At 48.7% G+C, this 13,372-nt stretch overlaps 1 protein-coding gene across 1 annotated transcript in view; it reads left to right on the top strand.

Moving 5' to 3' along the window:
* Nucleotides 1-11,836, top strand: part of LOC137320914 (membrane protein FAM174A-like) — a 96,773-nt gene extending 84,937 nt beyond the window's left edge. Inside the window, exon 3 of the mRNA XM_067982904.1 lies at nt 11,596-11,836. Within this exon, the coding sequence (XP_067839005.1) occupies nt 11,596-11,809 (214 nt within the window). The 3' untranslated portion in view covers nt 11,810-11,836. The remainder of the gene's footprint in view (nt 1-11,595) is intronic.
* Nucleotides 11,837-13,372: the final 1,536 nt, after the last annotated feature.

The raw sequence follows: 13,372 nt of genomic DNA on the forward strand, positions 1-13,372 counted from the left end.
ACTCTCCTCCTGCTCTCGGACTCTCCTTTTACATCGCTCTCACCTCTCGGACTCTCCTCCTGCTCTCGGATGCTCCTTTTACCCTGCGCTCACCTCTCGGTCTCTCCTCTCGCTCTTGGACTCTCCTTTTACACTGCGCTCACCTCTCAGACTCTCCTTTTACACTGCGCTCACCTCTCAGACTCTCCTTTTACACTGTGCTCACCTCTCAGACTCTCCTTTTACACTGCGCTCACCTCTCAGACTCTCCTTTTACACTGCGCTCACCTCTCAGACTCTCCTTTTACACTGTGCTCACCTCTCAGACTCTCCTTTTACACTGCGCTCACCTCTCAGACTCTCCTTTTACAATGCGCTCACCTCTCAGACTCTCCTTTTACACTGCGCTCACCTCTCAGACTCTCCTTTTACACTGCGCTCACCTCTCACACTCTCCTTTTACACTGTGCTCACCTCTCAGACTCTCCTTTTACACTGTGCTCACCTCTCAGACTCTCCTTTTACACTGCGCTCACCTCTCAGACTCTCCTTTTGCACTGTGCTCACCTCTCAGACTCTCCTTTTACACTGTGCTCACCTCTCAGACTCTCCTTTTACACTGCGCTCACCTCTCAGACTCTCCTTTTACACTGTGCTCACCTCTCAGACTCTCCTTTTGCACTGCGCTCACCTCTCAGACTCTCCTTTTACACTGCGCTCACCTCTCAGACTCTCCTTTTGCACTGCGCTCACCTCTCAGACTCTCCTTTTACACTGCGCTCACCTCTCAGACTCTCCTTTTACACTGCGCTCACCTCTCAGACTCTCCTTTTACACTGTGCTCACCTCTCAGACTCTCCTTTTACACTGCGCTCACCTCTCAGACTCTCCTTTTGCACTGTGCTCACCTCTCAGACTCTCCTTTTACACTGCGCTCACCTCTCAGACTCTCCTTTTACACTGCGCTCACCTCTCAGACTCTCCTTTTACACTGCGCTCACCTCTCAGACTCTCCTTTTACACTGCGCTCACCTCTCAGACTCTCGTTTTACACTGTGCTCACCTCTCAGACTCTCCTTTTACACTGCGCTCACCTCTCAGACTCTCCTTTTACACTGCGCTCACCTCTCAGACTCTCCTTTTACACTGAGCTCACCTCTCAGACTCTCCTTTTACACTGCGCTCACCTCTCAGACTCTCCTTTTACACTGCGCTCACCTCTCAGACTCTCCTTTTGCACTGCGCTCACCTCTCAGACTCTCCTTTTACACTGCGCTCACCTCTCAGACTCTCCTTTTACACTGCGCTCACCTCTCAGACTCTCCTTTTGCACTGCGCTCACCTCTCAGACTCTCCTTTTACACTGCGCTCACCTCTCAGACTCTCCTTTTGCACTGCGCTCACCTCTCGGACTCTCCTTTTACACTGCGCTCACCTCTCAGACTCTCCTTTTACACTGCGCTCACCTCTCAGACTCTCCTTTTGCACTGCGCTCACCTCTCAGACTCTCCTTTTACACTGCGCTCACCTCTCGGACTCTCCTTTTACACTGCGCTCACCTCTCAGACTCTCCTTTTGCACTGCGCTCACCTCTCGGACTCTCCTTTTGCACTGCGCTCACCTCTCAGACTCTCCTTTTGCACTGCGCTCACCTCTCGGACTCTCCTTTTGCTCTGCGCTCACCTCTCGGACTCTCCTTTTGCACTGCGCTCACCTCTCAGACTCTCCTTTTACACTGCGCTCACCTCTCAGACTCTCCTTTTACACTGCGCTCACCTCTCAGACTCTCCTTTTACACTGCGCTCACCTCTCGGACTCTCCTTTTGCTCTGCGCTCACCTCTCAGACTCTCCTTTTACACTGCGCTCACCTCTCAGACTCTCCTTTTACACTGCGCTCACCTCTCAGACTCTCCTTTTACACTGCGCTCACCTCTCAGACTCTCCTTTTGCACTGCGCTCACCTCTCAGACTCTCCTTTTACACTGCGCTCACCTCTCGGACTCTCCTTTTACACTGCGCTCACCTCTCAGACTCTCCTTTTGCACTGCGCTCACCTCTCGGACTCTCCTTTTGCACTGCGCTCACCTCTCAGACTCTCCTTTTGCACTGCGCTCACCTCTCGGACTCTCCTTTTGCTCTGCGCTCACCTCTCGGACTCTCCTTTTGCACTGCGCTCACCTCTCAGACTCTCCTTTTGCTCTGCGCTCACCTCTCGGACTCTCCTTTTACACTGCGCTCACCTCTCGGACTCTCCTTTTGCTCTGCGCTCACCTCTCGGACTCTCCTTTTACACTGCGCTCACCTCTCGGACTCTCCTTTTGCTCTGCGCTCACCTCTCGGACTCTCCTTTTGCACTGCGCTCACCTCTCAGACTCTCCTTTTGCTCTGCGCTCACCTCTCGGACTCTCCTTTTGCTCTGCGCTCACCTCTCAGACTCTCGTTTTACACTGTGCTCACCTCTCAGACTCTCCTTTTACACTGCGCTCACCTCTCAGACTCTCCTTTTGCTCTGCGCTCACCTCTCGGACTCTCCTTTTACACTGCGCTCACCTCTCGGACTCTCCTTTTGCTCTGCGCTCACCTCTCGGACTCTCCTTTTACACTGCGCTCACCTCTCAGACTCTCCTTTTACACTGCGCTCACCTCTCGGACTCTCCTTTTACACTGCGCTCACCTCTCGGACTCTCCTTTTGCTCTGCGCTCACCTCTCGGACTCTCCTTTTGCTCTGCGCTCACCTCTCGGACTCTCCTTTTGCACTGCGCTCACCTCTCAGACTCTCCTTTTGCTCTGCGCTCACCTCTCGGACTCTCCTTTTACACTGCGCTCACCTCTCGGACTCTCCTTTTGCTCTGCGCTCACCTCTCGGACTCTCCTTTTACACTGCGCTCACCTCTCGGACTCTCCTTTTGCTCTGCGCTCACCTCTCGGACTCTCCTTTTGCACTGCGCTCACCTCTCAGACTCTCCTTTTGCTCTGCGCTCACCTCTCGGACTCTCCTTTTGCTCTGCGCTCACCTCTCAGACTCTCGTTTTACACTGTGCTCACCTCTCAGACTCTCCTTTTACACTGCGCTCACCTCTCAGACTCTCCTTTTGCTCTGCGCTCACCTCTCAGACTCTCCTTTTGCACTGCGCTCACCTCTCGGACTCTCCTTTTGCTCTGCGCTCACCTCTCGGACTCTCCTTTTGCACTGCGCTCACCTCTCGGACTCTCCTTTTGCACTGCGCTCACCTCTCGGACTCTCCTTTTGCTCTGCGCTCACCTCTCGGACTCTCCTTTTGCTCTGCGCTCACCTCTCGGACTCTCCTTTTACACTGCACTCACCTCTCAGACTCTCCTTTTACACTGCGCTCACCTCTCAGACTCTCCTTTTGCACTGCGCTCACCTCTCAGACTCTCCTTTTACACTGCGCTCACCTCTCGGACTCTCCTTTTGCACTGCGCTCACCTCTCGGACTCTCCTTTTGCTCTGCGCTCACCTCTCGGACTCTCCTTTTGCTCTGCGCTCACCTCTCGGACTCTCCTTTTACACTGCGCTCACCTCTCAGACTCTCCTTTTGCTCTGCGCTCACCTCTCGGACTCTCCTTTTACACTGCGCTCACCTCTCGGACTCTCCTTTTGCTCTGCGCTCACCTCTCGGACTCTCCTTTTGCTCTGCGCTCACCTCTCGGACTCTCCTTTTACACTGCGCTCACCTCTCGGACTCTCCTTTTACACTGCGCTCACCTCTCAGACTCTCCTTTTGCTCTGCGCTCACCTCTCGGACTCTCCTTTTGCTCTGCGCTCACCTCTCGGACTCTCCTTTTACACTGCGCTCACCTCTCGGACTCTCCTTTTGCTCTGTGCTCACCTCTCGGACTCTCCTTTTACACTGCGCTCACCTCTCGGACTCTCCTTTTGCTCTGCGCTCACCTCTCGGACTCTCCTTTTGCTCTGCGCTCACCTCTCGGACTCTCCTTTTACACTGTGCTCACCTCTCGGACTCTCCTTTTGCACTGTGCTCACCTCTCGGACTCTCCTTTTGCACTCTTCTCCCTTGACAGTTGAATATGGAACTCTTCTCCCCCTCCAACCTCTGGCTATGATCAGAAAAGTAACAGTAGAACCAAGCTAGTTAATGGAAGAGAGGTATTCTTCTCCCTTCCATTCCCTTCCCCTTCCATGCATTGTAGCTGCCTACCTTACCCTTGCGATATGTTTTGGCCTCCTTTGATGCAGATTCTGCACCCTCCCCTTCCCTTTCCTCTCATTCTCTCACCTCCTCTCCCATGCCCTTTGCATCCATTTCCCACCCCAGTCCCACATCTACCCGAGTCCAGTGATTAATGCATCAGACCGTCCCACTCCTCCACATTGTGCTGCTTCCGGCACCAATGGCCCAAATTGCCACGTCTCTATACAGAAGATGAGAACATCTGTTCTCAAAGAAGTTCCAGCGTACACTATGCAGAGGTTGCAATCTGAGCCACTGTGCTGAAATGGAGCAGCATCTGTCTGGTGCAATAACCACTAGACTCAGGAGGAGCGGGACAGAGTGGGCCCAGTTACTCTGATTTCTGTCAGCAAACGTTGACACGCTGACCAGGCCCTCAATACGCTGATGTCTTTGTGAAATGTGATGACAGTTGTCATCTATGAAAGGACAAGAGAAAGTTAAGTGAGCAAAGTGTGTTACACTGGCTTTGAGAAGCAAAAAAAAATCAGGAAATGAAGAAATATAATACATTCTCAATTTGGCTATTTGCAAATGTATCTTTCAGAATCACATTTCCAGTAAAATAATTTCCTGTCATGAGACCTGCTTCTGAAGGAACCACATTCTAATACTGCAATATGCCTCTATCTCCAGTCAGTATTTAGATAAGAGTGTAATAGTTGCCTCACTGTGTAGAAATGACAGAAGAAACCCAGATATTGCATTAGAAGCCATTAGAAGCAGAAGTTGTATATAAGATAAAGAGAAGCACGTATGGGCCAGTATTATAGGTTTTAACAGACTCTCAGGGTTCTCATGAATTTATAAACCACTTGAGCTCTGCTATCTGTAAGATTGTACCCTTGCTCAGTACTGTGGGCAAGTGAAATAGCTAGAATGGTGTTTGTATGTATATTTCTTTTTATACATATATGATTTTTTGGAGTTAAATATTTTGGTGCTGGATGTGTAAATTGAGCAGGACTGATATCAGGGCAGGAAGCTCTTAAAACCATTAACTTGCCGGAAAGGCAGCTTTAGCATTCCGTCTTCTGGTCGGTTTACATGAACAAGCTAAAAGATGAAACTAACAAACATTCTTGACCTAGTTAGGGCTGGGACTCTTATCTGATGCTGGGTACATAAGAACACAAGAACGTAAGAAATAGGAGCAGAAATAGGCCATATGGCCCCTCAAGCCTGCTCCACCATTCAATCAGATCATGCCTGATCCCCATATCCCTTGATTCCGCTAGAGTTCAAAAATCCATCCATCTCTGCCTTGAATATATTCAATGATTAAGCATCCACAGGAAATCATTAGAGATTTCCAAAGATTCACTTCACATTCTGCGTGAAGAAATTCCTCCTCATCTCAGTCTTGAATGGCCGACCCCGTATCCTGCGACTATGCCCCCTAGTTCTAGATTCTCTAGCCAAGGGAAACAATCTCTTAGCATTTACCCTGTAAAGCCCCCACATAATCTTATATGTTTCAATGAAATCACCTCTCATTCTTCTAAACTCCAGAGAGTATTGGCCCATTATACTCAACCTCTCCTCATAGGACAACCCTCTCATCCCAGGAATTAATCTAGTGAACCTTCGATGCACCGCCTCTAAGGCAAGTATATCCGTCCTTAGATAAGGAGACCAAAACTGTACACAGTACTCCAGGTGAGTTCTCACTAAAGCCAGATACAACTGTAGTAAGACTTCCTTACTCTTGTACTTCAACTCCCTTGCAAAAAAGGCCAACGTGCCATTTGCTTTCCTAATTGCCTGCTGTACCTGCATACTAACTTTTTGTGTTTCTTGTACGAGGACGCACAAGTCTCTTTGAAAACCAACATTTAATAGTTTCTCACCATTTAAAAAATATTCTGTTTTTCTATTCTTCCTACCAAAGTGAATAATCTCACATTTCCCCACATTATACTCCATCTGCCATCTTCTTGCCCACTCACTTAATCTGTCTATATTATTTTGCAGACTCTTGCGTCCTCCTCACAGCTTTCATTCCCACCCAGCTTTGTATCATCAGCAAACTTGGATACATTACACTTGGTCCCTTCATCTAAGTCATCAATGTAGATTGTAAATAGCTGAGGCCCAAGCACCGATCCTTGCGGTACCCCACTAGTTACAGCCTGTCAACCTGAGAATGACCCGTTTATCCCTACTCTCTGTTCTCTGTCTGTTAACCAATCCTCTATCCATGCTAATATATTACCCCCAACCCTATGAGCCCTTACCTTGTGTAACCACTTTTTATGTGGCACCTGATCGAATGCCTTTAGAAAATCCAAATATACTACATAGCATAGTGGTTATGTTACTGGACTAGTAATCTCAGAATCATGAGTTCCAATCCTGCCATGACAGCTGGTGAATTTTAATTCAATTAATTGAATAAAATTCTGGAATATAAAAAAACTAGTATCAGTAATGGTGGCCATACCGGATTGTCATAAAAACCCATCTGGATCACTAATGCCCTTGAGGGAAGGAAAACCTGCTGTCCTTACCCGGTCTGGCCAATATGTGACTCCAGACCCACAGCAATGTGGTTGATTCTTAATTGCCCTCTGAAATGGCCGAGGAAGCCACTCAGTTGTAAAATCTTGCTATGAAAAGTCATAATAAGAATAAAACCGGACGGACCACTGGACCACTAGGCAACGGACACGACAAAGGCAAACCAAGCCCAGTCGACCCTGCAAAGTCCTCCTCACTAACATCTGGGGTCTTGTGCCAAAATTGGGAGAGCTGTCCCACAGACTAGTCAAGCAACAGCCTGACATAGCCATACTCACAGAATCATACCTTTCAGCCAACGTCCCAGACTCTTCCATCACCATCCCTGGGTAGGTCCTGTCCCACTGGCAGGACTGACCCACCAGAGGTGGCGGTACAGTGAAATACAGTCAGGAGGGAGTGGCCTTGGGAGTCCTCAACATTGACTCCGGACCCCATGAAATCTCATGGCATCAGGTCAAACATGGGCAAGGAAACCTCCTGCGAGATTACCACCTACCGTCCTCCCTCAGCTGATGAATCAGTCCTCCTCCATGTCGAGAAGCACTGAGGATAGCAAGGGCACAGAATGTACTCTGGGTGGGGGACTTCAATGTCCATCACCAAGAGTGGCTCAATAGCACCACTGCTGACCGAGCTGGCCGAGTCCTGAAGGACACAGCTGCTAGACTGGGCCTACGGCTCGTGGTGAGCGAACCAACACGAGGGAAAAACTACTTGACCTCGTCCTCACCAATCTACCTGTCGCAGATGTATCTGTCCGTGACAGTATTGGAAGGAGTGACCACTGCACAGTCCTCGCGGAGACAAAGTCCTGTCTTCGCACTGTGGACACTATTCAACGTGTTGTGCGGCACTACCACCGTGCTAAATGGGATAGATTCAGAACAGATCTAGCAGCTCAAAACTGGGCATACATGAGGCGCTGTGGGCAATCAGAAGCAGCAGAATTGTATTCCAGCACAATCTGTAACCTCATGGCCCGGCATATTCCTCACTCTACCATTACCAACAAGCCAGGGGATCAACCCTGGTTCAATGAGGAGTGTAGAAGAGCATGCCAGGAGCAGCACCAGGCGTACCTAAAAATGAGGTGCCAACCTGGTGAAGCTACAACTCAGGACTACATGCATGCTAAACAGCGGAAGCAACATGCTATAGACAGAGCTAAGCGATTCCATAACCAACGGATCATATCAAAGCTCTGCAGTCCTGCCACATCCAGTTGTGAATGGTGGTGGACAGTTAAACAACTAATGGGAGGAGGAGGCTCTGTAAACATCCCCATCCTCAATGATGGCGGAGTCCAGCACGTGAATGGAAAAGACAAGGCTGAAGCGTTTGCAACCATCTTCAGCCAGAAGTGCCGAGTGGATGATCCATCCCCACCATCACAGAAGCCAGTCTTCAGCCAATTCGATTCACTCCACGTGACATCAAGAAACGGCTGAGTGCACTGGATACAGCAAAGGCTATGGGCCCTGACAACATCCCGGCTGTAGTGCTGAAGACTTGTGCTCCAGAACCAGCCACGCCTCTAGCCAAGCTGTTCCAGTACAACTACAACACTGGCATCTACCCGACAATGTGGAAAATTGCCCAGTAATGTCCTGTCCACAAAAAGCAGGACAAATCCAATCCGGCCAATTACTGCCCCATCAGTCTACTCTCAATCATCAGCAAAGTGATGGAAGGTGTCGTCGACAGTGCTATCAAGCAGCAATTACTCACCAATAACCTGCTCACCGATGCTCAGTTTGGGTTCCGCCAGGACCACTCGGCTCCAGACCTCATTACAGCCTTGGTCCAAACATGGACCAAAGAGCTGAATTCCAGAGGTGAGGTGAGAGTAATTGCCCTTGACATCAAGACAGCATTTGACCGAGTGTGGCACCAAGGAGCCCAAGTAAAATTGAAGTCGATGGGAATCAGGGGGCAAACTCTCCAGTGGCTGGAGTCATACCTAGCACAAAAGAAGATGGTAGTGGTTGTTGGAGGCCAATTATCTCAGCCCCAGGACATTGCTGCAGGAGTTCCTCAGGGCAGTGTCCTAGGCCCAACCATCTTCAGCTGCTTCATTAATGACCTTCCCTCCATCATAAGTTCAGCAATGGGGATGTTCGCTGATGATTGCACAGTGTTCAGTTCCATTTGCAACCCCTCAGATTATGAAGCAGTCCATGCCCACTTGTAGCAAGACCTGGACAACATCCAGGCTTGGGCTGATAAGTGGCAAGTAACATTTGCACCAGAAAGTGCCAGGCAATGACTATCTCCAACAAGAGAGGGTCTAACCACCTCCCCTTGACATTCAACGGCATTACCATCGCTGAATCCCCCGCCATCAATATCCTGGGGGTCACCATTGACCAGAAACTTAACTGGACCAGCCACATGAATACTGTGACTACAAGAGCAGGTCAGTGGCTGGGTATTCTGCGGTGAGTGACTCACCTCCTGACACCCCAAAGCCTTTCCACCACCTACAAGGCACAAGTCAGGAGTGTGATGGAATACTCTCCACTTGCCTGGATGAGTGCAGCTCCAACAACACTCAAGAAGCTCGACACCATCCAGCACAAAGCAGCCCACTTGATTGGCACCCCATCCACCACCCTAAACATTCATTCCCTCCACCACCAGCGCACAGTGGCTGTGGTGTGTACCATATCCACAGGATACACTGCAGCAATTCGCCAAGGCTTCTTCGACAGCATCTCCCAAACCCACAACCTCTACCACCTAGAAGGACTAGGGCAGCAGGTACATGGGAACAACACCACCCGCACATCCCCCTCCAGGTCACACACCATCCTGACTTGGAAATATATTGCCGTTCCTTCATCGTCGCTGGGTCAAAATCCTGGAACTCCCTACCTAACAGCACTGTGGGAGAACCTTCACCATACGGTGATTTCCAAATCGTTCACCTGAGGAAGGAGGTAGCCTCCGAAAGCTTGTGAATTTAAAATAAAATTGCTGGACTATAACTTGGTGTTGTAAAATTGTTTACAATTGTCTTCACCATACGGACTGTAGCAGTTCAAGAAAGCGGCTCACCACCACCTTCTCAAGGGCAATTAGGTATGGGCAATAAATGGTGGCCTTGTCATCAAAGTCTACATCCCATGAACAAATAATAAAAAAAAAATCCACTGGTTCCCCTTTATCTACCCTGCAAGTTACATCCTCAAAAAACTCTAATAAATTTGTCAAACATGATTTCCCTTGCATAAAACCATGTTGACTCTGCCTAATCATATTATCATTTTCTAAGTTACCACTTCCTTCATAATGGATTCCAGCATTTTCTCGATGACCAATGTCAGGCTAACTGGCCCGTTGTTCCCTATTTTCTCTCTCCCTCCCTTGAATAGCGGGGTAATGTTTGCTACCTTACAATCTGCTGGAACCATTCCAGAATCTATAGAATTTTGGTAGTCATAAAGCAATGAAGCCTTATTGACTGGTCCATGAAACCTGGCCTGGAATCTGAAGGAATGAAAGAAGGCTTGAGGGCTATGGATTCCCAGCTTGATGCAAAGGCAGGACCAGATAAGACTTTTTTTTTATTCGTTCATGGGATGTGGGCGTCACTGGCGAGGCCAGCATTTATTGCCCATCCCTAATTGCCCTTGAGAAGGTGGTGGTGAGCCGCCTTCTTGAATCACTGCAGTCCGTGTGGTGAAGGTTCTCCCTCAGTGCTGTTAGGAAGGGAGTTCCAGGATTTTGACCCAGCGACGATGAAGGAATGGCGATATATTTCCAAGTCAGGATGGTGTGTGTCTTGGAGGGGAACGTGCAGGTGGTGTTGTTCCCATGTGCCTGCTGCTCTTGTCCTCCTAGGTGGTAGAGGTCGTGGGTTTGGGAGGTGCTGTCGAAGAAGCCTTGGCGAGTTGCTGCAGTGCATCCTGTGGATGGTACACACTGCAGCCACAGTGCGCCGGTGGTGAAGGAAGTGAATGTTTAGGGTGGTGGATGGGGTGCCAATCAAGCGGGCTGCTTTATCTTGGATGGTGTCGAGTTTCTTGAGTGTTGTTGGAGCTGCACTCATCCAGGCAAGTGGAGAGTATTCCATCACACTCCTGACTTGTGCCTTGTAGATGGTGGAAAGGCTTTGGGGAGTCAGGAGGTGAGTCACTCGCCGCAGAATACCCAGCCTCTGACCTGCTCGTGTAGCCACAGTATTTATATGGCTGGTCCAGTTAAGTTTCTGGTCAATGGTGACCCCCAGGATGTTGATGGCGGGGGATTCGGCGATGGTAATGCCGTTGAATGTCAAGGGGAGGTGGTTAGACTCTCTCTTGTTGGAGATAGTCATTGCCTGGCACTTGTCTGGCACGAATGTTACTTGCCACTTGTCAGCCCAAGCCTGCTTGTTGTCCAAGTCTTGCTGCATGCGGGCATGGACTGCTTCATTATCTGAGGGGTTGCAAATGGAACTGAACACTGTGCAATCATCAGCGAACATCCCCATTTCTGACCTTATGATGGAGGGAAGGTCGTTAATGAAGCAGCTGAAGATGGTTGGGCCTAGGACACTGCCCTGAGGAACACCAGATAAGATGAGGCAGAACAGTCTTAAACCATCATGTAAGGTGATGATCGGTTAAGGCCAGAGGTGAGATACAAATTGTTTTTGCAGACCCCTGGAAGGTGGAAGATAGTGGGGATGGCTGACCCTTTTTATTTAAATAAAGAACTCGAGGCACCATTGGGCACCTCATTCTTTGGGAGACCCCAATAGGGCAAGGGCCCATGTCAATAGCTAACCCTGGGTCCACCCCAAAAGGGGTATAAAAGAAGCACCCTGCACTGGTAACAGGTTGTAGAGACTTAGCAGGAGTACCATAACTTTGACGAATGATCCGGATCAACAGGAGTGGCTCCAGGAGGAGCAGGACTGAAGACAAGTCCAAGAGGTTACCCCAGGCGGGGCAGAAGACGTGCAAATCGACGCAGATACCCCAGGGGGGGTGGAAAGCTTGCTTTATTCAAGACTCCTGGACAGACACGACTCTACCCAGTGCAGAACGGATGATACGATCTCTTGCTCTGTGTTGTAAACCACTGCTTGTATTGGTCCTTTTGTGAATTTCAATAAAGCTCCTTTTTACCAAATTAGAGTCAGATCAATTACTGGCAACTGAAAGTAAAACCAATTTTTTTTTCAATTTGCATGTTTATTGGAATTTCGAAAAACATGCAATTAATAATAATTGAAAATTACCCAAAGTTCAAACAATACGCCAATTATTTTCTTTATGAGGGACTAAAGTTCAGTAAATTAACACATTTCTGGAGCTGGGTTGGAATTCAGACCATTCTAAAGGGATGAAAGTTTGTTATCTCTATTGGCAATTAGGATCCTAAGTGAAATGAGCTTGGAGTGTCTCAACCCAGTTTCTGGTGGGTGTGGATCCACAGCAAAATAAAGTCTGTAATTTGGTATAAATTAGCAATCACATTCAGAGAGGATATAAAATGGCTGGTACTGGGCTCATGGGGGTAATCTGAGATGGGGATTAAAGGAGATTGTTGGGAAACAGTTGAGGGAACATTACACTGTAATTGACCTTGCTGTGCCTGACCTGGGTGTGCTTAACATCCCAGTGCCCCTCACCTTGGTGAGCACAAAAAAATCACCAAAATAATGAAATGATCTCTATGCATAATCTAAAAATTATAAACTAATTGTAAAGTTTTAACAAAATTTGTGTATAGGTAAACTAATCCCATCATAGCAAATTATTGCAAGAGGTTTAAGATGAGAAGCAGCTCACCTAGATGAATGAATAACTTATCCTTGAATGATGTGGAGATGCAGGTGATGGACTGGGGTGGATAAATGTAAGGACTCTTACAACACCAGGTTATAGTCCAACAGTTTTATTTGAAAATCACAAGCTTTCGGAGATTATCTCCTTCGTCAGGTGAGTGAGTGAAAGGTTCTCAAATCGCATATCTTATATTAGGCTGGGACACAATCACACCAATCAAAGGTGTCGTTGGTGTTCAGACAGGTTAGCCACGGAAAACAGTACATCCCAGTATACTGAATACACAATGGGTCAGATTACAAAGCCAGAGAGAGAAAGAGACCCGAAAGGCAGAGAGAGAGAGAGAGAGAGAGAGAGAATGTCCAGTTGTATTAAAAACAGATAACTTTTTTTCCTGCTGGTGGGGTTACGTGTAGCGTGACATGAACCCAAGATCCTGGTTGAGGCCGTCCTCATGGGTGCAGAACTTGGCTATCAATTTCGGCTCGACGATTTTGCGTTGTCATGTGTCTCGAAGGCCGCCTTGGAGAATGCTTACCCGAAGATCGGTGGCTGAATGTCTTTGACTGCTGAAGTGTTCCCCGACTGGGAAGGAACCCTCCTGTCTGGCGATTGTTGCGCGGTGTCCGTTCATCCGTTGTCGCAGTGTCTGCATGGTCTCGCCAATGTACCATGCTCCGGGGCCATCAAACTCACCATGAACTACTACTCAGATTCGGTTTCTTTCTTGGACACACAAATCTCCATCAAATACGGGCACCTCAGCACCTCACTCTACCGCAAGCCCACGGACAACCTCACGACGCTCCACTTTTCCAGCTTCCACCCTAACCACGTCAAAGAGGCCATCCCCTATGGACAGGCCCTGCGAATACAC

Source organism: Heptranchias perlo, chromosome 4, assembly GCF_035084215.1.
Source record: "Heptranchias perlo isolate sHepPer1 chromosome 4, sHepPer1.hap1, whole genome shotgun sequence".
NCBI classification, from domain to species: Eukaryota; Metazoa; Chordata; class Chondrichthyes; order Hexanchiformes; family Hexanchidae; genus Heptranchias; species Heptranchias perlo.